The sequence below is a fragment of the Enhydra lutris genome, unplaced genomic scaffold (genome assembly GCF_002288905.1).
Source record: "Enhydra lutris kenyoni isolate GAN:26980312 unplaced genomic scaffold, ASM228890v2 scaffoldscaffold21, whole genome shotgun sequence".
NCBI lineage: Eukaryota > Metazoa > Chordata > Mammalia > Carnivora > Mustelidae > Enhydra > Enhydra lutris.
In genome coordinates, this window is record NW_019154105.1 from 6134242 (window position 1) to 6162122 (window position 27881).

At 48.1% G+C, this 27881-nt stretch overlaps 1 protein-coding gene across 1 annotated transcript in view; it reads right to left on the minus strand.

Annotated features, from left to right (window-relative positions):
* Positions 1-27881, minus strand: part of LOC111149206 (protein Shroom3-like) — a 54847-nt gene that overhangs the window by 18525 nt on the left and 8441 nt on the right. Inside the window, exons 3-5 of the mRNA XM_022506150.1 lie at positions 17660-17791; positions 8321-11492; positions 2383-2456 (exon numbers count right to left, since the gene is read on the minus strand). Of these exons, the coding sequence (XP_022361858.1) occupies positions 2383-2456; positions 8321-11492; positions 17660-17791 (3378 nt within the window). The remainder of the gene's footprint in view (positions 1-2382; positions 2457-8320; positions 11493-17659; positions 17792-27881) is intronic.

Below are 27881 nucleotides of genomic sequence, written 5' to 3' on the forward strand. Positions count from 1 at the left end.
TTACGGAGCGGGACACACACCCGGGGTTACGGCTCAGAAAAAAGGGGCAAATACTGAACCCAGAGACATGACAGAGATGGGAAAGCATTTAGGGAAAAGGACCCCAGAGAAGCTGCGAACTCTCCCTTCGACTGCTTGTACAAAGAACGTTTTTAAAAAAACGCCAGACAGGCATAAACTCCTAAAGGAAAATGTCAAATGGCAGACTTGGGGCCACAAGGCATTTCCCATGATTAGCTCTCTCGCTGCTCCCCCACGCCCCCCCTCCCCCGCACACATATCCCGCATCCCTCGGCTTTGCAGGGCAGGCCTCAGGATATAAAAGGAAACAGGTACATTTCTTCAGGCCTTTTTAGGACTCCTTTGGGAAAAAGAGTGCTGCCTTAGTCTCTCCCAGTGGGATGCCCATGGGAGAGGTCTGTTGGGAAAGCATCTGAGTGGGCTGCCGAATGTGGAGGTTTTATTTACCATTTTCCTTTAGTCTCCTAGTGTTTTCATTTTTTAGAATGGAAAGTAAGAAGGTGGGGGAGAGTCTCACCCAAGGAGCTAATAAGCAATTATCTCTGTAGAGAGAGATCGATCATAATGAGCAAATAGGGTACATGGTGATTTAAACACCTGTCCTCTACCTCGGCTCTGAGGACAAACCCAACAATTTCTAATGCTTTTGTTATTATGTTCTAAAGGGAAAACAAAATAGAAATCCGCAGCATTGCCTGCTGCCGTGCAAGAGTTAATAAAATCAATCTCCAGCAAACCCACCCTTGTTTGAAAATTCCACATTTGGAGCTCTCGGGATGCCTGTGAATCTGGAGAGCAGATGGAACTTTTCATCTTACAGATCCGAGTCCTCAGGGAGCTGTGGCTCAGTCCCCAGGCAGAGCCCCAGCACAGTCCTGCCATAAACCCGCCCACGCGCCAGGCCGGGATAACGCAGCATATGGAAGGGAAAGACTGCAAAGAACCAAATTAGCTCTTCTCGTGATGTTGTTTCTGTATCATAAATGCAGATGGTTAAGGGCCCGTCTCTCTCAGACGCGACTCTGCCCTTCCCCTGAAGGATCCTTTTCATTTAGAGGTGGTTTCTTCACCGAGAACCTCTCAGTATTTAAGACTGGCTGCTCTGTCCTTCCCGGTGGGTTCCCAAACGGATGAACTAAAAACCCAAAGGCAGGAGATGTGCTGGGTGCTCTCCTCCCATACTCATTTTGGTATCCTCAGGACCTGGTACAAAGCACCCTGTCAGTAAATGTCTGTTGAACGAGCAGTATCTCTGCTCAATTGTTCAGACGAGGATATAAGCGATTTTTACACTCAACGTCCTCTAATAGGGCACGGAATAAGTGGAATCTGTTTTAATGACTAACCTGTTATGTATATGTTTGTTAGCTAGTTTTTTTTTTTTTTTCCATCTCTGGAGAACTGTCTACTCAAGTTCTTTCCGTCATTGAGGTATTTGATTTTTGTGGTTGAGTTTCACCTTTGACTTCAGATGATTCCCTTTTGGCAGTGCTCTAGGTCACTGTTCGTTTTCCCTTGTCTCTAGCTTTTAAGCAATGCACTGAAGCTAACCAAAGTTCTGAGTCTCACCTTGAATACTTTCTTTACTTGAGGCACAAGTCTGGGAGGAAAAGCACATAGTCTGCTAGTACAGAAGGTAACTTAGTACCCACTTTCTGACACCACGTGGGCTGCTTTTTTTTTTTTTTTTTTTTTTTAAGAGTGAGAGGGCATGAGTGGGAGGGGAAGGGCAGAGGGAGAGGGGGAAGCAGGCTCCCCACTGAGCAGGGAGCCGGATGCGGGACTCGATCCCAGGACCCTGAGATCATGACCTGAGCTGAAGGCAGACACTTAACCAACTGAGCCACCCAGGTGCCCCTTGATGGCAGTTTTAAACTACCTTTCCTATTTCCTATCCCTAAGGGCCTAAAAATTATGATTTGGGAGCTTTATTTTTCACCTCATGTGCTTCTGATACGTTTGTCTCGCTCTGTGAGGCTGTTCACGAGACGCCCAGACTTCCCTGTGCTCTAGTCAGAGCACCTGATCCTCTGCGCTGAGCCAGAAAAGAGCCCCATACGGTCCCAGTTGTGAGGGCCTCAGCGTTTGGTCCGTGAACCTTTCTAAGGCTAAACTTACTTGACGTCAACTACTGCCTCATTCAAAGTGCACATTGAAAACCTATTCCAAGTAAGTATCATTTTTAGAGAAAGTCATCTATAAAGAAAAATTTTAAAGTTTCCTATGGCCTAGACAGACTGAAAAGGCAATGCACAATACTGTGGAACATCGTAAAGTCACATTTCCCTTTCTGGTAGCGCGGAGGAGAAACACGAAAGTGCAGCGTTCACAGCAGAGAGCCTCCGAAACACACGGACATACCTGGACCCAGGGGCAGCCGAATAACACGGATCCTTCATGAGACCAAAGCTGTTGTTTTCCCCCAAAACCACATCCTTGAAACACAAGAAAGGCACAGCGTTACTACCAACAAACAGGCATTTAAATTTACCAAGAGGGTGACAGTAGAAAGGAGAAAGAATATTTATCGGAGGCCTACTAGTGTCGGACACCAACGCGGCACTGTCGCATACTGTCCGCTTCACCCCCAAAGCCCCAGGAAGTACTGTTAACCCCAGGGCACTGAGGAGGAGACAGGCCCAAAGCCGTTGCCCTTCCCAAGGCCACAAGTGGCAGGCCTAGGGTTTGGGCCTCGGTCTGTCTCCCCAGAGGCCTCTCCTCACAAAGACCTGTTCTAAGCAGAAGTCCGATGACAGTCACAGCCCAGGGTTCAAAATGACCCCGCACGCGAAATAGAGCGATGAAAATTATTTCAAAGGACCAAACTTTTGAAACAGTGATAGGAAAACATGGGATATGACAACAAAAGGATAGTTTATTAAATTTAGCAAAAATCTCAAATGTTCTCGGTTATAATGAGAGAAGAGATATGAATCTGGCTTGTAATCAGGTTGAAGTATATTCTTCTCAGGAAAAAAAAAACATTTCACCCACATGTAATGTAGCAGTAACTTTGGCACCTTTTCAGGGGTAGTCATTACTTCTATTTGTTTTTAATAAGGGTGCAGGTTGGTTTCCTGAAAGGGTGGTAGGTGAGGTGTTTTTGGGTTTTTTTGGTGAGTTTTTGATAGTACAATATTTGGCCCATGTGAACAGGTCCTGATGAAAACAATGATGTTGCTACTGATAATACATTTAATTTTCAATTATTTACAGGTAACAGAAATTAAATCCATATGATCCCTACACTTAAGTGTTAGCAACTTACTTCACCATTAATCTGTCCAAAGGGCTACTAACTTTCTACCTTTTTTTTTTTTTTTTCCCAGTCAGTGGTAAAAATAATAAAAGGCAAAAAAAAAAAAAAAAAAAGGCACCACAGGTGGTACTGGCCTGCAGGAAAAACAAAACACTGCAGCCATGCCTTGTTGCTTTACTGAGTGCCAACCACTGCAAAGTACCTTAAAATCCCCAAACTACGTGCGTGGAATTGTATCGGGCACCTAACAATCCCTCTGTGGTTCAGTCTACAACAGTGAGGAGAGGGGAGGTAACTGCTGCTCCGCAACCCACAGTTCGAGTCGCGGAACCAGCGTTGAAACCAGGATGGCTTCAAGCCCAACATCTTTCCTTGGAATCTTAACAAGTGAGTGGAGGCCAGCCTGGATGCGACCAGCCTTGAATGGTTTGAGAAAAAGAAGTTCCATGTTTCTCCGATTTGCTCAAATATCACTCTACGGAATGGGAATTCCTGCTCTCCACGAAACCTTACGGTCCTTTAAAATCTTTTCCCTGTTCACCCCCTCTTGACAAAAACGTGCAATTAAGTGAGAATGCTTCTAGATCCCCTTTGAGCTCCTTGCCCACAACAATTAAGTATATTTTCCCATTTTCTTATTTCCTTTGAATTTCAGTATGAGAATGAGTTTAACTTCTGCAGTCACATGAGCTGACCCCCAGAATATCAATCTTAAGTTGATACTTACATGGGTGTGCACAGGTCAGACCCACTAATAGGCCATTAAGAGACCTCTCTAAATCTATCGATTACAGTATCATTTGCACAGAAGTCCAATATAGTACAAGCCCAAGGAGATCAATTTGTGCTGCATTTACTTGCACTGATTTGGGCATAAATTCATTGCCAGAGAAGACTTTATACTTCTTACCAGTTTATAGAAAATAAAGTACTTACAGCAATGGCTATGGTAGAAATACGAGGGTTAGAGTTATTCCAATAGACACTTGGGTAAATGTCTGTTTGTGTTTGTCAGTTATCTGACTTCTGGTGACTGATTTAAAAATACCCCGTTCTTAGACTTCATCAGGTATAGCAAACTTAAGACTTTATTATAAACCTGAAGTCTATCGAATCCCGATGCTTACTCTCGCTTCGGGTTCGGAGTTAGATAGCTTGCTATCTCTGTGGCCAGGGAACTACAAAGACAGTAGTATTCGCCTACTGTGGATATCAGTTTCCAAGCATCTGCTAAAATGAATTAGGAATCCATTTGAGAAATCTTAAAATTTTATTTAAATGGGAATGACAGTAATCAATAAATGTTAAAATGAAATCAATTCATTGGCTTGAAGTTTTCAGATAGATATTTAACTCCTGCCTCCTCCCATCCCCAGTCTTTTTTTATTCAAGGAGGGAGCCTGGTATAGTGACTAGCAGAATCTGGAGTCAGACAGCAGGGGGTCAAAAACCTCACTCCCACTACCATGGGCAAATTTCTCACCCTTTCTGTGTCTCGGATCCTTTCTGAAACACAGAGACAACAGTATCTACTTCTTTGCATATATGTGAGGATTATTTTTCTGCTTATAAAACACGAAGAACAATGACTGATACATACTTAGTAAACATTTACTATTATTATTAGCTATTTGTAACTTCACATTTCATGGAAAGGTGATTCTGTGTATGCACAGTTTGAATAGCTTCTTCCTGAGGGGTGCTAGAATGCCTTCCAAGCAGCGTTCTACAGAATTGGGCGTACATCCAACAGGTGGGATGAACTAAGCAATTTCCTCAGCAATTAAAGGACTGTCACACCATCACATGGTGAATATGTTATATATCAGGAACCGAGGGCTCTGTAAATAATAGTGAGAGCTAGAGAAACCTCTAACTCAGCATCTGGAAAAAAACAACTCCCAGCCAGGAATCTTCTTTCTCCAAAGGCTTCTTTTTATAGCCTTTGCAGGATTCTAAGTCTATGCAATGAATAGGTGTGAATCTCCACCTCCAAAGCAGACATATGTGGGTATTATCCGGCAGTTGCGCGGGGCCCACCCATTTTAAAAAGGTTAAGTTTTCCGAAGTTTTATAGAAAGCAGAAAGTCGGCAAGAATTTTAGGTGTCCTTCAGCTTTATCAATAATATCCATTAGTTCTACAATTACACTTTTCAAATGAAGAAGAATGAACGGAGGAGTGGTAAGAGGCTGCGTGTTTCAGAGAGGACCATCGGCGGCCAAGGGGAGGCCCAGGCCTGCGGAGAGTCTCAGCAGGTCTCGGGTTCCGAGTGGGGGCAGCCTTCTGTGGGTGTCCAGGTGCAGGAATGATCAGTTTGTATCAACAAGGAGCTCACTTCCCTGCTAAACTTGTTTTGGCGGCAGAAACTATCTCATTAATGGACTTCTGAAAAGGAACAGAATCTTTGTCAAAAGCTTATACATCCTGCTCTAATAGCATCTGGCTGGCAGGAGCGACGGGCATTTGTGCCATGGAATGAGCCAGCCCCCAAAAAAGGCTCCATATTTTCGCTTTAACTTAGTAGGCAGACAGTTTCTGCGGAGTTCTCTAAAGCTGGGGTGAGACAAATTCTTATTGACGACCTTCATTAAAGCTTAATAATAATGGTAAAGTCTTGAATTCATGCACATAGAAAAACAATATCCTGAAATAATATCCACAGTAATTGTGTAGAGCCTAGTTTTATTATTTTTTTTTCTTTTTTAATATTTTATTTATTTATTTGACAGAGATCACAAGTAGGCAGGAGAGGCAGGCAGAGAGAGAGGGGGGAGAAGGCTCCCTGCTAAGCAGAGAGCCCGATGCGGGGCTCGATCCCAGGACCCCGAGATCATGACCCGAGCTGAAGGCAGAGGCTTAACCCACTGAGCCACCCAGGTGCTCCGTTTTATTATTATTTTTAACTAGTTCTACAAATAGGATGGCTGTAGAAGATGGCTGTATGCAGAGGCAAGGAGAAGACCTTGCCGTGGCCCAGGTCTCGGGGCAGGCAAAGTCTGGTTGCTGGGTGGGAGAGTGGGAGAGGGAAACTCAAGAGCCCAGTCCTGGCACAATTACAATCTGGGGGCTGGTCATCTGTTTTCAGAGTTTGTAGAAGCAAAGCAGCAGTGGTCAAGTATTTCACTTTGAAATATTTTCCCCTTCTGGCTTCAGAGACCCCAAATTAAGCATTTAATATCGTACTCTATTGAAAAGAACGTAGATAAGGTTCTGTACTTCTCTAAAAAAGTTTTTCAAAGGACACATTCAGCTGGGAGTTGGAGGAATTTCATCATTTCTCTACACCACCTTAGAATTTCCTAGTTTACCAGACTTGAGACATATTTGGGAAGAAAGCAGAGGAACAGTCACAGCCATCCAACTAATTCCCCAAGGGAGATAATGAAGTAGAGTAAGAAATAAATAGCAAAAAATGATTTCGCTTTCACCTAAACATTTCTATTTTCTTTAGAGAACATGGGAAGAAAAATTGAGAAAATGTTTGGGTTGTTATACTACCGAAGTGCCATCAAACTAGCTGACATGGGTGTTCGGTATTTTAGGTGGTGGGATGCGGAGCAGAAATTAGCTTTGTGCTTCATTCTCAGGGGAGCAAAATGGTTAATGAAAGCTTATGGAGGATGGCTTCCATACAGTTTTTTGTGCATTTATACTGGGGAGAAAATATTTCTGGGTATTTTGGAACAGAACATATCTAGATGGGTACCGTATTTTGTTTCAGTATCTAGATGGGTACCGTATTTTGTTTCAGAAGCAGCACAGCAAAAAAGGTCTCAGGCAGTAATGTCTGAATCTTTCCTTCTTGGAAGCTGTTTCTACCAACTAATGCCTCCCACACACAACCCCCAATCTTGTGTCCACATCCTGCCCATCCTTCACAGCCTAGTTCAAATACCATCTCCTTCAAGAGAAGCCCTTAGTTCCCCTCAGTTAGAATTAATCCCTCTCCCCTCCCAGAGTGCATTATCTATCATTGCTCCAAAGTACTCGCTGGTCCTGAGTCATTTATATAGAAGTTCCTCATCTTCCTCCCTCGGTTGTGGACCCCAGAAAGGCGTGAGCCTTACTTCCTTCTGTGGTTCCCCCAGCTGTGCAGGACAGGGCTTTTCATACAACACACGCTCTACACATGCTTGCTAAATGACCGACTGCTCTGCTGGGGGAAACAGAATGGGAGACGCGACAGTGGAGTGTGGTCTCTGCGCTAACCTGGATGTGGATTCCTAATACCTTCCGAAGTGGGAAGGGAACCTTACAGCTCCCGTGATCTGCAGTGCACTTGCAGCGAGGAGGGACTACGAATTAGGGTGATTACTCGAGTCCTGACAGTGCTCAGGTTCTACTGCTAGCTTTGCTGAACTCTCCAGCGGAAAGCACCCCATAATCTTCGAATAGTTCAAAATCTTTATGAGAAAATCCTTTTATGTGAGAATTTGAAAGTCTGTGATTCTCCTAGCTCACCAAAATGGTTACTCCAAGAATTCAGATGGGAGTCGGGGAGACCCAGGTTTAATGCAGGCAAAAGACGACCTGACATTGTGAGGGTTAGTCAGATAACAGACGTGAAGCAGACTGAGCTGCCGGCCAGGGGTTCCGCAGCCAGTAACTATTAGAGTCAATAATTCATGTTTTGCAAATGCAAAAGCTGGAAAGAGGATGCAAAGCTAAAATCTTTAAAATATTGAGATGCCGTATCTATTCCATGAATGTAAAAAAACCGAACCAGCAAAAAAGGTATTCCCTAATTTTCCTAACCATACATTCTTGCACTGAGAGGCGGGTAAGTCCCTGATATGAAGTGTACACGCGTACACACACGGGCTTCTATATGTATGTGTGTCTCTATGTAAGATACGTGAATCTATACAAGATATCTTTACGACTCTATGTATCTACGGGTCTGTATCTCCCTAAGGGTATCAGGGCATGAAGAAAGACATCACTCCAAGGAAACAAATGCCACCCTTTTGTCTGTGGCCAGAAGGTTAAAGCGGGGAGAGGTGGGGGGAGAGGGGAGGCCCGCGGAGGACGCACGTACCTGGCGCTGGTCCGTGGTGGGAGAGGACCGCGATCTCACGTGGACGGGCACCGCCAGGCTGTCGGAGCGCTCCAGCAGGTCCTCCGCAGACATGGACTTCCCAGCCCTCTTGGCCGCGGCTCCCCACAAGAAGGGCTCCCCAGGGGTCCTGTCCACCCTCTGGGCGCCCTTCTGTCCATAGTGACTCGCTTCGCCGAGCTGCTCCCTTGGGGCTTGGTCCTCGCGTCGCCGCTCCCCCGGGAGGCGGCCCCCAGCGAAGGAGCCGCTGCGGTCTCGGGGGGCCCGCGAGGTGTCCCCCTCGGCCCCCCGCTCCGTGGCCGGCAGGGGGCCGGCCTCCCTGCGGGGCTGCGGCGCGGGCTCCCGCAGCGAGCAGAGGCTGGCGGCCGGGGCGAGGCCGGGCTGCGCGTGGACGCCCTGGGTGCGCTCCCGCGGCGGCCCCGGCTCCTGGAGGCCGCAGCCCGCGGCGCAGGGGGGCCGCTGGCCGGTCTTGCGCTGCACGTAGTCGGCCAGGGCGCTCTGCTGGAACTGCTTCAGCTCGGGGCCGGACAGGCAGAGCGTGGAGCAGGCCCTGCCGTCGCGCTCGAACACGCGGCGCCGGTCGGCCACGGAGCTCTCGGGGAGGCGCAGCCCCGGCCGCCGAGGGCTCAGCCGCGCCGGGGCCGCCTCCTCCGCGACGCCCACCTCGTTCATCTTCTCGGGCTCGGAGTAGGAGCGCTTCTTCTGCTCCGGCGTCAGGCGCCGGCGCGGCCCCCTCCGGGCGGCGGGGGCGGCGGGGCGGGCGGGGTCGCCCTCGGCCGGGGTCACGCTGTGCCGCTCCCGAGGGGTGTGCGGGGAGGCCGCCGCCTCCGGGCTCCGCAGCCCCACGTGCGCCGAGGCGGGCCGCGGGCGCCAGGGTCTCGACGCGGCGGGGGTCCCCAGCTCGAGGTCGCGGCGCCGGAACGAGGTGGCCCCCAGGACCCGGCACTGCGCGTCCTTGATGCTGTTCCGGTAGGCGCGGCTGAAGGGGGCGTCCGGCGTCGGCCACTCGGGGCTGCCGGGCCTCGGGTCGGGCCAGCCCGGCTCCCTCCCCGCCTCGCTGCGAAGCTGACAGGTGCTCTGGCTGCGGGGCAGGGCGGGGTCCCGGCGTGGGGGCTCGCTGCCTGCGGGCCGGGGGCCCCGGCCTCCCTCCGCGCCCCTCCGCCGCGGCTGCCCGTGCGGCTGCCCAGAGGCCTCGCCCGGCTTCGGCTCGTGAGGTCTGGAGTGCTGCTCCCCGTTGCCCGTGGGGTCGGTGGAGTCAGACAGACGGACACGGCCTTTCATCTCCTCAAAGTCATGCCCAAAAGTATTCGGAGTCGCGAGCGTCTTGCTGTGGCCGTAGCTAGAGCCGCTCACGCTGGGGGCTCTCGGGCCGCTGTGCTCGCGCTGCTCGATCTGGGAAACCTTCTCGAGCACGGAGCAGGGGGGTCTCCCGTGCTGAGAGCCCTGCGGGGCGCAGGTGCCCCCGGAGCTGAGCCGCCTGCCCAGACCGCACGGCTGCAGGTGGGGCGGGGGGTCCTCACACCTCGGGCCTGCACCGGGGAAAGAGGCCACCGCACTGGGTCTGGTCTCGGGCCTCGGGTAGGACACGGGCCTGTCCAGATGGCTCCTGTGCTCAGGAACAGCTCTCCTTCCGGAGTCTTCTGCCTTGCTGTTGACTACAGAGGTAAACCAGCCCTCCAGGTAGCCGTCCCGGGCTCCTCCTCCTAGCTCCAAGCTGCTTTGCCTTCTTAGACTCTCAGGAATGTTCTGGAGAGAGGAAAAGGCTGACTGGGTCCTGCCAAAGTTGCTGGATGGGCTCGGACCGAGGCTGTCCCTCTCCAGCCCCCGCGGCAGGCTGGCGCTGTGGTCTTCATGGAGATCAGCCTCCCAGGGCTCTGGGGGCCGGGCAGGTCTCTGGTCTTCACCCACGTGCCAGGCCTGAGGGCATCTGAGGCTGTGGAAATTAGAAGATGGTTTGCTGCTGTGAGCGCTCCTTCTCTCGCCGGGATGCGGGCTGTCACCTCCGAGAGGAGTGACTGGCCTCTCCGGGGTGACCTCCTCCTCGTTTTCAGGTACTGAAGGAAAGTGGACTTTGTAGGGGACATATTTGGTGGAAGTTTCAGGTCTCCTCTCTACTGGGGGCACGAAATTGTGTTCTAGAGGCTGGTAGAAGGCAAACCCTGGCCTGTTAGACGCATCGTGGTTCCCGTTCTGGTCGATGGGGGCCATCCTGTCGCAGGCCCCGGGAGGAGCCGCGCACCCGCTCTCCTTGGCCAGCGCTGGGTAGAGGGAGCCACCGCTGCTGGCCGAGGGCCGCGGCACCTGGGCGAAATGCGGCTCCAGAGAAGGCACGGGGTAGACGCCGGTGGGCAGCAGAGGCTGGCCGGGCTGTGCCTTCGGGGCGTAACTGTGCTTGGGCTGCGCAGGGGGGCTGCTCTCTGGACTCCCCTCTGGCACGGGACGCAGCTGCTCCTCCAGGAAGGGGGACTTCGGGGGCCCCGCGGGGCTTGCCTGGGGCCGGCAGAATCGCTTCTGATCAAGGCTGGACCAAGAGCTGGGCCGTTCTCGCTGCCGAAAGGCTGTGTAACTGTCACTGCGAGCCGGGGGCAGGGGTGCGCCCACCTTAGGAGGCAGGTTGGCGGTGCCCGTCTCCGGGGCGCTGGGGCACGGCTGGCTCCAGGATGGGGGGGCCGCTCCCTTGCCCCGGGGAACGTGATGCCATTTATCGCAGCCCCGACCGTCCGCGGATGCCCGCGCCTCCCTACCTTGGAGAAGCAGGGCTGAAGAGTTCACCTCGTACTCAGCTGACACCCCCCTCCGGGGGTCGTAGACCGTCTTGACATAGCGAATGTCTGCCTGCCGCATCCCTTCCAGGAGGCCACCGCGAGCCGCAGTGGCGTCCACGGAGCCCGACAGCTCCCGGCTAGGGAGGCCAGCGGGCGGGTACTCCAGGAGGCTCGAACTGGTGGAGAAGGAGCTGTACGCCGAGTCTCTCTTGCTGTGGAGGTGGCCGAGCTGGTCGATGCTGCTGGTGGACTTGGCAGGGGAAAGAAGGTGGCAGGGTGGATAGCCCCCGCCGGGCTCCAGGCTCTCCATGCTCCCCTGGGAGCTGCAGTGGTCAGGGCTTGGCCTCAGATAAGCATGGTCAAAGTTGGAGAGGTCACTGGTAGAAGAGCTGGAAGAAAGGGACACAGAGCAGTCAGCACCGCTGACCTGTTACCATCTGGGAGGCGCACAAGCACAGGACCCAGCTTATAAATGTACTCTTGGGCAAGATGTTTGGGTTTCGGAAGGGTGGGTGAAAAGGGCCATATTTGGGCCTTGCTCGGCCTCCGTGTGTGTTGTCACTTGGAGTAATTGCTCAACACTGTAACCTACATGCCTCGAATTAATCACCCCGGCTTGCAGGGGGTGGGGCGGGGGGCACAGAGGAAGCCACGTGGCCTTTGGGTACAGGCAACACATTGATGTGATTTGCTACATGCCACCAGTGACATTCTCTGTGTGCCAAGAAATGGGAGGTGGGGGAGGAAAGAAGAGAGGAAGAGGAGGAGAGAGAGAGGCCGCCGTTTTGTGTCTCTTAGGGCTATTTGAGGGAAGAAGGGGAAGACCTTGGTAAGAGACCAGGCACGTGAACCGTGTGCACGTGTGTATGTTTTTAGTTAGTATCTTTCCTTTTTATGGAATTGAAGGGCTATAACCTGGCAATCTTCCTGGAATCTCAACTACTAGAGACAATTTGTTTACAGTGAGAAAGCTAAACACAAAGCTGAATGAGAGAAATTCAGAGAAATGACAAAGTCAGAGAAGGCTGACAGGAGGGGGAAGCTTTATAAGAAAGTCTTAATTACAGGAGTCCCATCACCTTTGGATGACTTCCCAAAGCCTGAGCAAAGCCTCCTTCAAACACTTTGACAAATAAATAAATAAAATCTTAAAAAAAAAAAAAAAAAAAAAGGCACCCGGGTGGCTCAGTGGGTTAAAGCCTCTGCCTTCGGCTCAGGTCATGATCCCAGGGTCCTAGGATTGAGATCCACATCGGCTCTCTGCTCTGCTGGGAGCCTGCTTCCTCCTCCTCTCTCCCTCTCTCTCTCTCTCTCTCTGCCTACTTGTGATCTCTGTCAAATAAATAAATAAAATCTTAAAAAAAAAAACACTTAGAAAGGTAAGACCTTCTCCTTTACACAGTCTTCTACGTGATTTTCAGAGCCTACTAGGGGAAGGGGAATGACTCAGTCTTGACACGGCATACCCCCAGAGAGTTGCCTCAAAACAAAATTACTTATAATTACCTTCAATTACAAATGTTAAAACATATTTCACCCAGCATGTGGGGTGAGTGAGGGCGTATAGAAAGGAACAAGTGGTTCAAAAATCAAACAATCTCAAAACTGTTCAAAGGTTTGTGACTCAGCATTCTCTACAAAAGGGTGAACACTAAAACTTTTTGCTAAGTTTTTGTATTTTTTTTAATTTTTATTTTTTAAAGGAGTATTTTATTTTATTTTAAATATATATATATGTTTAATTTATTTGACAGACAGAGATCACAAGTAGGCAGAGAGGCAGGCAGAGAGAGAGGAGGAAGCAGCCTCCCTACCGAGCAGAGAGCCCAATGCAGGGCTCAAACCCAGGACCCTGGGATCATGACCTGAGCCAAAGGCAGAGGCTTATTAACCCACTGAGCCACCCAAGCGCCCAAGTTTTCGTATTTTTTAAATGAAAAGGCATTTAGACACTATTAAAACTCACATGGCTATTATTATATTTCTAGACCTTATTTAAGTTTATATGGTACCTTATTGGCTAAGTATAGGATAATGATTTATGGTTGGCCTAAATCCAGGGTCTATGACAGGAGACTGGAAGGACCATATTCTAACTCAAAACTGGCACTGGAATTCAAGGAAGACTACATTTTCAGCAATTCACCTCAAGAATGTAATTCTTCTTCTTCTTTTTTTTTTTTTTTAGACGACGTCCATTTACTGAATGGAGCATCCTGCTTCGGGAGGGACAGGTATAAATTCAAAGGAGAAAGGAAGGAGCAGCCACATTAGACACAGTAGTCCTGGCACTCAATGGTGTGGCATATGTCACCGCCAGATTCTACCCCCTTCCTCCTCCCTTCCCAGTCCCCCTTCAAATGAAGAGACTGCGTTAAAAATGTACATGACAGCTCAGTGAGGATAATCTTGTACGACCCACTTACACTTCTCATTATCTCCTCTAACAGAAGATTCAGATGCTTCCAGTGGAAATGGAAGACGTGTATCCCATCATGGCTGTTCTGCTCGCCAGCTACATGCCGGCGGTAGGCACTCCTTAACCCCCTCCCAACGGCTGAGAATTTGAGCAGAATGGTTCACTGGAAAGGATAAGTCAAATCTACTTAGGGACAGAAAAAGTCAAAGCGAATAAACAGAGTAACTGAAACTCACTACTGAGTGGGAAGAAGTGTTATCACTAACATCCCCAAATGTAGATGATTCTAGAAATACGAACTCACTGGTGGAACGTCTTTAGGCAGAACAAGGGTTCCGCGGGTTCCATCCTGTGGCTAAAGGAAAACTAACCCACCGATCCTCAGGTGGAACGTACCATGGGAGGATGGTACTTGAGGCGGGCTCTATCCCTTGGGATCCCCGCTCCTGACCTGAGTGAGGAGTAGGACTGAGCGGGGTGCTGACATCACCCTCCACAGAGTTCTCGCACCACTTTCTGGAAGTCGCCATTTTGATTATCTTTGCCACTCCTGCTTCCAAGATGGCACTCGGAATGAGTGAAGAAGAAGAACTTGGGATGTGGTCTTCGGTCCCTGCGACAGTCCCAGCCCACACAGAGATGGCCTTACTATCAAGGAAAGTGTGACGGGCTCCTGATCGTGGTCTGGCCAGCTACCAGCCTCACTTCTCCTGGTCTCCTCCAGCTCACTGCCCTCCAGTATAATGGCCTCCTTCCTGTGACAAACCCATGAAAGATTTTCCAGTGTCTCGGGGCCTTTGCACGCACTGTTGCCACCACATGGTATGCTCTTTACCCGGTTCACTTCTACTTTGCTCAAGTCTCTGCTTGGGAGACTTCCTGGAACAAAGGAGCTTCTAAAGAGCCCCCCACCATCCTTGCCCCTCGTTACTCTGCTTCTTTCCTCCACAACACTCACCACTACTGCCATCACCCGCCATCCCTTTCATTATATGAGAGACTTCAGTTGTGTCTGTAACGCTTAAGAGCTGAAGCAGATCTGACAAGCTGTTACTTCTGTGGTCGATCCACAAATTCTTAATAATATTACTTATAATTCTTGTAATATTACTCTTTCTTTTGTGTGTTTATGTGTATTTTCTAAATACTTAAAACTCAGCAAAGAGCACAAAACAAGTGTATGAAAACATTTTCTAAAGTGCACTCCTAGAACGTGAATTCCTGAGATGATCTGATGTTTGGGAAATGCTGGGCTAAATGAATTAATTCTATTTGCTATAAGACTTCTGAGTCTTTAATAAACTATTGTTCATGTGAAGTTCCAAAAGGAAAATAGTGTATTCTAAATTAATTTGGTCCCGGGAACTTTTTTCCAAGGAGCATCTAGTGGATGATTAATGTGTGGAACAGACCGTGGTCAGCAAATATTACAGGGTGGGGGCTTTTTATGTCTTGTTCAGCATTATACCCCCAGTAGCCGGAAATCACCCGAGAGGCAGTACTGATTCTTCAGCATTTTGATACTGTTATTTCGGCCTCCCTGGAGGGGCGTGGATTACTTGGCTTTTCCAGATTTCGTCTGAAGGACTTTAATACCGAGGACCGCTGTGTGAGAGTTCTGCAGGACGGCGAAGAGATCGTGAGCGGGGTCTGACAGCAAGCCGCTGAAATACAGGTTCCGTGAAATCCAGACCTACGCCAGCCTGCAGGCGGTTAAAGTCCCTTGTCTTGTGCTTCCCTCTCCCCTAAGCTCCCTGATGCTCCTGCTTCTCGGTGAGGAACAGATCCGTAAGCTCGGAGCGGAGACTGGGCTTCTAGAGCTAAAGGAAGGCGTCAGACGGATGCCAGCCAGCTGACTTGGCACACCACACCGCTGGATGTCACTGCACTCCTTGGAGAGGCGCCTGGAGTGCGTCTCCACCAACAGCCGCTAACGCCAGGCCCTCTGAGCAGAGCACAGATTGGGGTGAGGCATCTGCCGGCGCCGCACGCCAGACCTGCGGCCCGAACAGACTGCAGCGTGACCTGTGCTGGAGAAGAAGAGAATCCCCAGGTCTGTAGAGCTATGGGTGACGCGGGCTCACCTCGGTCCTCGTACCCCACACTCCTTTGTGCAGACGGTCGGGAGATCTGTCCCGAAGCTTGCATTAGAAGGCACAGTGAGAGACCCTGCTGCCTAAAGCCCCGTGGAGGTTGGGACGGGGAGGAGGACATGGGAGGTGTAGACACGCAGCCTTCAGAGCCCCACACTTCTGGGGCCCAACTCTCTCAGAGCTCACACCGTAGGCAGCTTTTCTGAGCACTGACTGTAGTCGTCCTAACTCTGCTCGTGTGTTTCAGGTTACAGTATGGCCAGATTTGGGGCCTCCCGGGAAGGCGAGGCGTTGGGAGGGTCTACAGGGTCCCACTCTTTAGGTCTGCGAATACACAATGGCATTTTCTGTGCATGCTGGTTTATTCCGTTAGCCTTGGAATTTACTCTCAGGTTTCACTGTGCCTCTGTAAGTCTTCAGCCTGATTATTGTAATTGTCGGAATTACTGAGTGCTTATTATGTTCCAGGAACCGCGCTAAATGTGTTACATGTTTTGCTTAACCCTCACTATGACTCAATGGGATACATACTATTAATTTCATCCTACAGGCAAGAGAAACAAGATCAAAGAGGTGAAATGACTTGATCAAGCGCATCTAGCAGGTGGTGAAGTTGGGATCCAAGCCCAAGTGCCTTCTCACTGTGCTTTCTTCCCTTCGCACCACGAGTTACATCTCACCTTCCAAAGGCCCAGAGAGCGAAAGCGCTGTGCCTGGGTACAGGGGGCACCCGGCCGGGGGGCCCGTTCTCTGAGCTCAGATGGCGAGAATACATCCTTTCAGTGTTCTTAGAAGGGATACGGGCAAGGGAGAGGGGTGTCTGGAACAAGGAGGGTCGCCAGGAAATTCTTTCGGTGGCCTGAAGCCTATCCCAATATGTCGGGAGCCACGTCCATCAGTGACAAGTCTAGGAATTGGCCCTTGATTTGACTGGACGTGAGTGTTAAGTGTTCTGAATCCTGGCCTTGCCAGATGTGGAGGCACCATCTGTTAGTTAAGTAATCCTTCCAGAAGTCCTGCCCCTCCCCCACCTGACCCATCAGCACTTGCTTCTCATTTGCATGCAGGACCCATATCCCCTTGGCACTGCACTCCCTGCCATCACCGTTCTATAAGCACTTCCAAAAAGCCCGAAGCAACACGGTCTAACTGCCTAGCATCAGAAAGTGGATTCTAACTCGCATAGATTCCGAATTTATAGTAAATGTAGGGGGTCCTGACTGAGTACTTTCATATGTCTAGTAGTCAAGTTTGGCTTCCGTCTCCCTAGTGCCACTCAGCGGTTTCAGGTCTGGTTATGACTGTCAGTCCCTCTTCCCAGGACACTGGCGGTGGCCTTGCCTTTTTCTGACTGAACCTTGACTGATAAAACAGGGAAACAGAGGAAGTATAACTAGTAGTTAGTTACATGCCATGGCTCTGACCCCTGACTTGGACTTGAGTCTGGACTCAGGTCCTGATCGGTTGTGTGACCTTGGACAAATTAGTCTCTCCAAGCTTCGATTTCCTGTTCTGTACAATGGGGTTAAGACGACTGGATCTGTTTTACAGGTGTAGATGGAGGCGTGTCCTACCATATGAGATAACTGCACACTGAGAAGGCCCAAGTGTGTGAATTCGGGGTTGGAGCTAAGTTGGGGGACCGGCCTAGCAGAAGGATAAAAACAAGTGGGGAATCCAAATACGCGAATAAGATGATCCCATAAAAAGCAGATACATAGTTGGCCAAGAAGGACAGTAAGCCCCGAGGGGAAAAACTCGTCAGCTTTTCTAGTAGTGTTCCCATGTGTAACTGAGAAACGTCTGAGAACGGGCAGACCCTGAACTTGACTCAGACGGCCTCCCTTTGTGCCGGTCTAGAGTAGGATATGAAGATACTGGTATACAGTAGGAGTTTTAAGAGGATGAGGAAGGAGGTGGGTGGAGAGGCTTAGGAATCGAGGTGAGTGTAAGAAAACATTCTCGAAACAGAAGAAAATGTCCTTTTTTGGGAACAAGACATCAGAAAGAAGAAAAGCCCCAAGTCCCAGCTGGGGCCACTTACCTGGAATGGTATCTCTGGGGCCAAGGAGTGCCAATCGTGCCCGGAGTTATCTGCATCATGCTGGCATCTGGCTGGTCCTCGCCAAATTTGGTTAAATGCCAAGAGTGAGGTCGGCCTGCAGGGTCACTGCGCCTGCGGAGAAACGGGAGAGGGACCGTTCAACATTAGAGTGTTCTCAGACAGTTTCTTCACTGATGGGATTTATAGATTTAAAAGCAGAGACGGCTGTATCCTCAGAGATCAAAAATAATTAATTAATTATTAATTATTGGAATTAAATATTAGAAAGCAGATCTTACTGCTTATTTCTTTTACTAACCATTGCTATTCTCTGCTTTATTAATATTCTTATTTTCATTTTGACATCATTTCAGACTTCCATAAAAATATTGCAAGCTTAGTATAAAGAATTCCTACATAAACCCTAGTGCACTCTTGGTGTGAATGCGAATTGGTACAGTCACTACGGGAAACCGTATGAAAGTTCCTTTAAAAAATTAAAAATAGAACTACCATATGATCCAGCACCCCCACTACTGGGTATATATCCAAAGAAAGTGAATCAGGCTCTGGTAGATATATTTGCTCTCCCATGTTCACTGCAGCATTACTCACAAGAGCCAAGATCTGGAAACAACCTAAATGTCTATCAACGGAGGAACGGACAAAGAAGATGTGGTGTGCGCACACACGCGCGCGCGCACACACACACACACACAGGACTATTATTCAGCCACGACAAAAAAGGAGATCCTGCCATTTGCAACCACTTGGAGATGGACGCTGAGGGTATAATGCTAAGTGACTTAGGCAGACAGGGAAAGATAAATATCCTATGATCTCACTTCTGTGCAGGATCTAAAATAAAGAAGACAAACTCAGAATGACAGACTACAGCTTGGTGACCAGGGGCTGGGCAGTGGGAGATTTGGTAAAAGACTCCAAACTTCAAGTTACAAGATTTATAAGATGGGGGTCCAATGGACAGCATGGGATTATGACTAATGATACTGTGTCATACGCCTGAGTGTTGCCAAGAGAGTAGAGCTCACATGTTTGAACCACAAGAAAGAATAACCATGTGACAGGAGGGATGTGGTCGCTCATACTTTGGAGGGAATCATTTTGCCATTTATAAATGTAACAAATCTATATATTGTATGCCTTAAATTTACACATTACATCTTTCACATTAAATTTACACATTGTTCTTTCTTTTATATCCCAATAAAACTGGGAAAAAAAATTCCCACCTATCCTTCACCTAGATTCCCTACATGGTGACATTTTATGCCACAGTTGCCTCTGTTTATCCATATATAAAAATGGGAACAATAATTCCTTCCCACCTCCCAAGAGACTGTGTGTGGATATACATAAAAAAAGCTTTCTGGGGATTTTGAAGTCCTCTGTCATATCCTGATGCTGGGTCAATTATATTCTTTTAATTTCTTGGTAAGAACTACATAAAAAGCAGCAGCTACCTCAGTGTTAACACTGCTCTAAGTGAGGTGGTATAAACAGCAACATACTTTTGAAATCGTTTTTCATTTTGCAAGTCAGTGACTTCAACTTTTAAATATCCTGCCCTTTTAACACAAAGTGTTGACAAAGCCAAAGGGGAAAAGTGGGTGTCCTTCAACTGCACTGCTGAAGAATAAATTTGGCGAGAAGGATTCCACTACTATAGAAGGTCTGAGTCTGGAGAGAGTGACCGTGCCTTATTTCTGGCAAAAAAGGTGAGGTGAGCTATTAGGAATTTCGTGCTGAAAACTTCTGAACTCTAAGACTAGGGGAAATTTCTACAGTTTACTAACACATGTATAGTATCTAGGAATCCACTTTGATACACCGATGGCAAAGCTGTAAGTACACCCACCGATTTCTTTTCCATGAAAAAAATTTATTAGCTTATGTTACATAAATTTCCCTGATACCAGTAAAATTTCAAGTGTTAAGTATTTCAGAATAATACTAGCCCATGTGTCAGACATGGGTTCTCACCCTGACTTTACTAACTTGCTCTATGACCCCGTGTAAGTTACTTCTTAGGGAGGAGAAGTAAATCTTTGTAAAAGATAAAGACATTAATCAAAGAGGTTGTATTAACCTCATTTTAATCTGAAGCAACTTTAAAAATCTGTAAGAGTATGGAGGACTTGCCAAGAGAGATAATTATTTCCCCAAATACGTGTATTTTTTCTGAAGAGAGGTTGGGGTGATAGGAAAATGATCTGTGCAAAGCAAGGGATAATACAGACACACAAGATTTTTAACTGTCAGTAAATGCTTCTTGAAATGAAGGAAGCTGTAGTCAGAGACTAATGTCTGTGTTGCTAGAGGCCAAGAAAAATGAGGAAAAACTGAAATATCTCTTTATAAAATGCTGGGGATACAGAGAGCCAAAATGTCGCTAAAGGTTATCAGCTCTGCTCTCAGACAAACCTGGATTCTAATCCTGATACCTAAAATCCAAAAGCTAAAAACCGGTGGTAAGTTTCTTAACCATTCTGAGCTTCCTCATCTGAAAAAGGCAGATTATCATAGAACCTATTTGTAGGGTTTTTGTAAGATTAAAAATGAGCTAATATACCCAGCACATAGTAGAGCTCAATAAATGTTAAGTATGATTCTCATCAGTCATTCATTATTAAAGAATTGGTGAAGACTAGAGGGTAGGGAGACAAGCCCGCCAGAGAGATCTACCATGCAGGACAGGAAAGGGGAGAGAGAAGCTGGGAGTGGATGGTAGAGGTGAGCAGAATAGACAGGAACTATTGATGGCAACGAGTCACCCACCTCTGAGCTCCCCAGTAAAGTTCTGAGAATAGATAATTACAGCAGGGGTTACTATGCTCACAGCATGAAAGACCCTGGTCACATTGGTAAGGTCAGGACCTGCCAGGGCAGTGGCTATGAGCTCTAGTCAGAGAGGTAAACATGGGCCAAGATGGACTAGACCTTGTCCACCTGGAAGCTAGGAAAGAAAGAAAGTAGTAGCACAGCCTTGGGCTAAAGAGATGAAATAGAGTGCAAACACAAGAGACCAAGAGTGAAAGGCAAAACATTACGATTTGTCTGGCTCCTTGTCCCCATACTTCTCTAATCCCCATAACATGTCCCAAGTAACCCATGTCTCTGGGTTCAGTATTGGCCCAAAGCTGAACCTGTCCTCTTCTCAGATAGGCCACCAGGGAGCCCCCGGTTAATGGCTCAGTGTCCACGGCGTGGCATTCTTGCCTCTAGCCTCACTCTGACCTTGGACATGCAGCCCGCCAGAAACTAGGTTCCTCAGCTAATTCCTTGAAGCCAGGACACCTCCCCTGAACCCCAGTTCCTCACTGACTTAGATTCCTGCTTTATCTTCCAGGTCCATCCAGGGATTAGAAATTCTTTCTGGTGCCCCGAGCCCCTCAGAGGCTGACACAAATTGCACCGCCCTAAGTCCCACGGCCAGGATTCAAACCCAGTTACCTAGGACTTCAGATACTCAGTAGATGCTGCTGAATAACCATACAGAACTTCGTGAAAACATATAAAGTTGCTTTTGCATGAGGCATCTAGAGACACTTCATATGGGTCCAAATGATCCAAATGGGTCCAAAATGCGTAAGGAGAAAAAAAAACTGTCATCTTCCTTTCTCGTGTTCTGGCTACCTCAATGGGAGGCGTTGGCAGGACCCCTCTCAGAGTAAGATGCCAGCTAGCCCTCTGACTAGGGATGGGCTGTGAGAAGCCAGTGGGTGTACTTGAAAACTGAACTTGGCCTGAGTGTGGTAATGCTGGGAATGGCTCTCCAGCAGCTTCACCCACCAGCTCTCTCTGACCGTGCCTACCTACAAAGGCTGGCTGCTGACAAGTCTTTCCTACCTAAGAGGAATGGACAGACCCCAGTCAAGTCCACAGACTCCACAGAAGATTCCTATTCTGGTCAAGGAGATGAGGTGTGAGCTACTGTTTAATGATCATTTCAGTGGTTCCAGAGAAGCTCTAGTCTGAAACCTCCCGGGAAAGAGAAGGGGGGGTGCCCGGAAGCACAGTACAGCCGCCCGGACTGCGTGTGTCAGTCGGCAGCCCGCTTCAGGAAGGATCGGACATCTTGCAGAAGCTCTGAATCAGACTCCCAGCTGTCCAAGGGGCTCTGCATAGAACAACGAAGACATGTGGAGCTGTTTGAAGTGAAGAAAATTTTTCTTTGTGCTTTGAACACAATCGCGAAGCTTTTTTAAAAAATGTCATCTATCCAGACGCCTCCATGGTTTCTTTACCATTCATTCAGGGGCATCCATCTCCCATAGAAAGGGAGACTTTCTATATCCTAGTCACTATGCTGGCACTGGGGATACAAAGAACAAGGTGTCACTAGACCCAAATAATTCACAATATCGAGGAGGACAACCAAGTTCACTGTGATGAGATGGGTTCCATAATAGAGACCTGTACGAGATGCTTGGTGAACACAGAGGAGGGACTCACTAAGGGGTAAGGTCAAGAAAGCTGCACTTTTACCTACATCATGAAAGATTTTCCAGATGGAAGAGTTTGGGAAAGTGAAGGGAAGGCCATCCAGCTAGAAGACATAGCGTGACAAATGCATGGAAACGTGCAAGCACGTTGTAAAACAACTCAGAGGACCTGGGGAGGAGATGGGTAAGGGAAGAGTAGTAGATAAAGGTGAAGAGATAGGAGGATAGACCTCATTAGAGACCTCTTTAAAGGGTTTGGACAGTATCCTGTGGATTTGGAAGACACCAAATAACCTTAGCCAGAGAGGGGCATGCTTAAATATGGGTATCAGTAAGATATCGTCAATAACAAGGAGAATGAATTCGAGAGAGATGAGATTGGAGGCTCTTCTACTGGCCAGGGTAAGAGGTAATGAGGGCCTGGCACTCAGGCTGTGGGCAGTGAACTTAAAGGGAATGTCCAGCCGCAAGTATTTGAATGTAGATGGTGTAGAAGAGAGGATAGCCAGGGCGCCTGGGTGGCTCAGTGAGTTAAAGTTTCTGCCTTTGGCTCAGGTCATGATCCCAGGATCCTGGGATCGAGCCCCACATTGGGCTCTCTGCTTGGCAGGGAGCCTGCTTCCCTCTCTCTCTCTCTCTCTCTCTGTCTGCCTCTCTGCCTACTTGTGATCTCTCTGTCAAAATAAATAAATAAAATATTTTTAAAAAAAGAGAGAGAGGATAGCCAAGGGGGAAGGATTGCGTAGCTAGGATGATGATAAAATTAACTTTCATACAGAACCATTAGATGGAGGGGGTAGGAATGGAGAGAGGGAGGAGGGAAACAGAGTGGGAAAGTAGATGACTTTCTCTGGGGCATGCAAATGTGAGGAGACTGTGGGGTTTTCAATGGAAGAACATGGCGGGCAGGAGGGTCTAGAGGACGGAAGTCTGGGCTGCACTTAAAAATCAGGAGTCATAAGACACATGGCCTTGGAGAAAAGGCAAGCTGCTTGGGGAGAATGCGTAGGGAGACAAAGGGAGTGGTTAAAGGATGGATCTTTGAGAATCACTATGATTTAGGGGAGAGGAAGCCAAGAGAGAAGCCCAAGAAAAAGCTTCCAGAAAAGTTGGGAGAAAAACTGGGAGAGTGCAGGAATTTCACAGGTTCCTCGTGGAGACAATAAGAAGGAGGAATCGTCAACCACCCCAGCTGTTCCAGAGAAGGCAGTTTGGTGAGGGCGGATGCACGTGCGGTGGATTTGACACAAGTAAGTCTTTGCTGGGGAACTGCAGGGGGCAGATGCCAGACTGGGAGTAAGAGGACGAAGAAGAGAAAACAAAGAGCGAGGGCCGATAATTCTTTTAAACTCTTGGCTCTAAAGGAGAGAAAGAGGGTGGTGGCTAAAAGTCTAGAGATCAGGGAAGGAAAGTTTTTGTTCCTGATGTTTTGTTTTAAAACAAGGAGAAGCACGAGCAAGTGTACATGAGGCTGGGAGCTCCAGGACACAGGACAAAGAGGATGACAGTCCTCAAGACTCATAAGGAAGCAGGAAGGGATGGCAGTCCAGAGCGATGTGGGGAGCAGAACCTTATGTATGTGGGAGTAGAGCCAGAGCCACTGAAATAAGATAGGAGGAGGTAAGATGTGACTCTCTTATGTATGGAAGGGAGCGGGGTGGGAGGAAGACCGGAGAGACTTCAGACCCAATGTCCTCTATCTCGTGATGGTGTCAAAGAAGGGGAAAGTGAGGGGGCTGGTGTGGCGGGTCGGGGCTCAAGGAGCACAACAGCGAGGACTAGAAGAGTTCAAACCTGATAAGAGAGATTTCTAAGAATTAATGACTAAGACAGTGTCCTCCCCTTAAGGAGCTGACATCCAAGTAGGCAGACCAAATGACGTCATTCCTACAGTAAACAATAAGTCACAAAGAAATAATTCCTACAGTAAAGATAAAATAAGTGTCCGAGACTTGAAATGCCAAAACAGGAAACCCATCTTGGGGAGCTTCTTCCTCTAGAACTTGGAGAATTCTCGAGAACTCCAGAGTTGTTGAGAACCTGCCCTGGGGTGGGGTGTCAGGTCTTCTCAACAGACTAAAATATTAAGAACAGAGAGATCTTGAAACAATCAAAAGGTCCGAAAAGACAAAATCAAAAACATATGTTGGGAGAAGCCTTCAGAGATAAGTCTTTTCTTTATAAGATTCTTGCACATGGACAGTTAAGTGATGAAATGAGGGTAAAGAACAACAAAAAAGACGACCGAAATCTCGCCCACTAACTCTCCCACCTTGCTGGGGGGGACATACATCAGAGCAACCTGAAGAAAGAACTGTTTGGCAACATCTAGGAAAAAATTTTAAATAACATATCTATCAAAAGATGGAAAAACAAGCTAAATGCTCGTCAGTAGCAGACTTGTTAAATCACTTGTAGTACAACCATAGAAGAGAACACTTTTGTGGCCATTAAAAGAATGGAGTAGCTCTGTACCTGCTGGCATGGGAAGATCTCCAAAATATATGGTTAGATGATGACGGTAAGGTATGGCGCCATGAGTACAGTATGCTGCAGCAGGGAAGGAGAAAATATACGTAACCCCTTATATGTTTATTAGTGCAAAGAATATTCTGGAGTGATGCTTGAGAAACTAGAAACAGTGACTGTCTCTGAGGAGGAAAACTTATTTTTTGCTGTACTTCCTTCTGTAACTTTTGAATTGTGTACCATGCCCAAGTATTACCTATTAAAAAGCACGGTATTTCAAAAATAGCCTCTCGTTTTAAAAATACATCACATTGTATCTTGAGATAACCAAAAAAGTCAGACAGCTGTTGGCCGACTTTTTCAATGATGCCAATAATTTAGTAAACATTCCTAAAGAGCACATCATGCTTTCATATTTTGGGATCACTTTGATCTGTAAGAAGATAAGGACATACTTTCCTAAAGGGCATTACATCATGAGCATATCAAAAAGAGTCAGGAGACGATTTAATTTTAAAATGTGAACAAACCGGGTTTTGCATGTGGGCGTAACTCAAACAATGCCCTTCTGTGGCATTCCTGACCACAAACAAGGAAGCGCGACCGCGTGGGCTGGGCAGGCAGATGGAACTGGAACTAGCAAGTGACATGACGTCCTTCTCAGACGACTGTGCCCTGACGCTGATTCAGGAATGCCGAGCTTATTTCTGAAAGTCTATGAGCAAGTGCAGGCCACACAAGCTCTAGCCACTGGTCACCTGCTGTGTGCCTTCTACCTCGACGAACTCTAGCTGGAGTTCCGAGAGGTCACCGATGGCCACAAGGAGTTTATAATCTTGTTGGGGAGCCTTACATGCAAGAAAAACCATTAGAGTCATTATTCACAGATTCAAAAAATATTTGAGTGCCCGCAGGCGCTCAGTGATGTTTTCTGACTTACTCTTTGTACTGTCTTCATGCGACAGGGCAAGTAATGAGAGAATGAAGTAAATAAGAAAAACTAAGCAACTTGTCCACAGTCTCAAGGGTAGTGGGGGGCAGAGTTGATACGAAACTCACGCATCTGCCCCCAGGCCTGTGCTCCTCTCGTCTAAGCTGCGAGCAGCAGAAACAGAGTAGAGACAGACAGTTAAGCAAATACACAGGATGTTTTCATGCAGTTCTACGGGTCCTGAAGGAAATAAAGCTGAGCAATGTGAGCGTGTCATTGAGGGTGTCCGCTCCTGGGTCAGGAACAGCCTCTCTGAGGGCGACATGGGAGCCGAGCCCTCAACGAGGAGCGTCAGCCGTGCAGGAGCTGGGGCGGAGTGTTTAGCAGGGACGGATGGACCGAGCAAGGAAACACAAAGGCCCTGGGGTGGGAATGAATCTGCGGTTTTCAAGAAGCACGAGAGAGTGTGACCGGAGCCGTGAGACTGAAGTGCAGACGGCAGGAGAAGTCACCGGGTAGTTCATCTGGGGCCACGCGGGCTCTGGAGGGATCTGGGCTATGAGCAGCTCGCGTGCTGTCCACCGTCAAGAACAGGATCCGGTGGCGCCTGGGTGGCTCAGTGGGTTGAGCCTCTGCCTTCGGCTCAGGTCATGATCTCAGGGTCCTGGGATCAAGCCCCGCATCGGGCTCTCTGCTCAGCGGGGAGCCTGCCTCCCCCCCTCTCTGCCTGCCTCTCTGCCTACTTGTGATCTCTGTCAAATAAATAAAATCTTAAAAAAAAAAAAAAAAAAAAAAAGATTAGGATCTGAAGTTGGCCAGAAGGCCTGGAGGTAGCGTGGGGCTTCTGACAATCTTGAAGGATTCGTATGCTCTGGATAAATGGAGAAGGGGACAGCCTTCACTTGGAACATTAAAATGTCTAAGAGCTCGAGTTCATTTTTCTGTTGATACCGTGCCGTGACAAGCTGTTATAACTGACACCTTGTGTCGACTCTTCTGGGAGCACCAACCTTCTAAAACCGTGCCAGTTCTCAACCGGACGTGGGTTGACTATGTAATAATACAAAGTAGACCACCAGCTCTACCAAGTAAAACATCCCGTTTCCTAACCTCCCTACCCCCCAACCACCGTCCGTACAGGGCACGACACGCTGTGATAGATGACCAAGTCCAACCCGAGATTCTGGTCTTAAGCATCTACCCCCCCAAGCCCCAATATATCAATATATTCTGCAAATTAGGTCTACTGAATTAACGGGTCATGGATGTGGGTCAAGGGTCTTCCTGATATACTCACTGAGTACCATGTGCTTGGACCAGGGTAAAGCAGGTTCCCGAAGGTTCTTTTTGCGTGTCACTGCTATTTTCCCCCGATTTTTCCTCATCTATTTTTAAAATCACAAAGTACTTCAAACATACATAAATATATTCAAATTATTATAAAGAACACCCATGTACTCATCACCAAAATTAATTAAATCTTAATATTTTCCGCATATTGATTTCAGGTGTTCTTTTGAATAGGTAATTAATTCACATAATTTTAAAAAAAAGATCAAAGCCATTGCGAAGTCTTACTCAGCGCTTCCCAGCCTGCGCCCCACATTTCTCTTCAGGACCTAGTGTCCTCGTGCCGTATTTTCCTTTAAAGCTGCTTCATATTCCCTTGTGTGCATGTATCATATTTATTTAATCAGACCCTTGTTGTAGATACTTTTTGATTGTCAGTCTTTTGCTATTACAAATCATGCTTCAGTGAGTAACCAAGGCCGTACACTGTTTTCTATCCATGCTGACATATCACGGCAGAAATTCCCAGTAGAATCGTTGGCTCAAAACATGCACTTGCAGTTGTGCTAGTTAATGCTAAATTGCCCCTTTCACGTAACTTTAGAGAGAGGGCAAACTCACTATGAACAATAAATGTCATGTATAAGTAATTTGGTGGGGGACGGAGTGGGGGGGTAGACTATGTCTGCAGTGTGCTGGAACAGACGACAGAACAAGGCCCTTGTAGGCGTTTCCTGTTTACAGGACAATGAGAGGCCCCAAATACTGATGACAGAAGTAAATGACAGAAAAGACTGAACACAATGACCAAGCCAAGCACCCTGAGCTGTACTGATAACATTGTTTCATTCCATAGATCCAGAAGGCACTCTGTCTGCAATAAAAATTAGGGTATACTGGGGCGCCTGGGTGGCTCAGTGGGTTAAAGCCTCTGCTCTCAGCTCGGGTCATGGTCCCAGGGTCCTGGGATCGAGCCTTGCATCAGGCTCTCTGCTCAGCAGGGAGCCTGCCTCCCCCCTCTCTCTGCCTGCCTCTCTGCCTGCTTGTGATCTCTGTCTGTCCAATA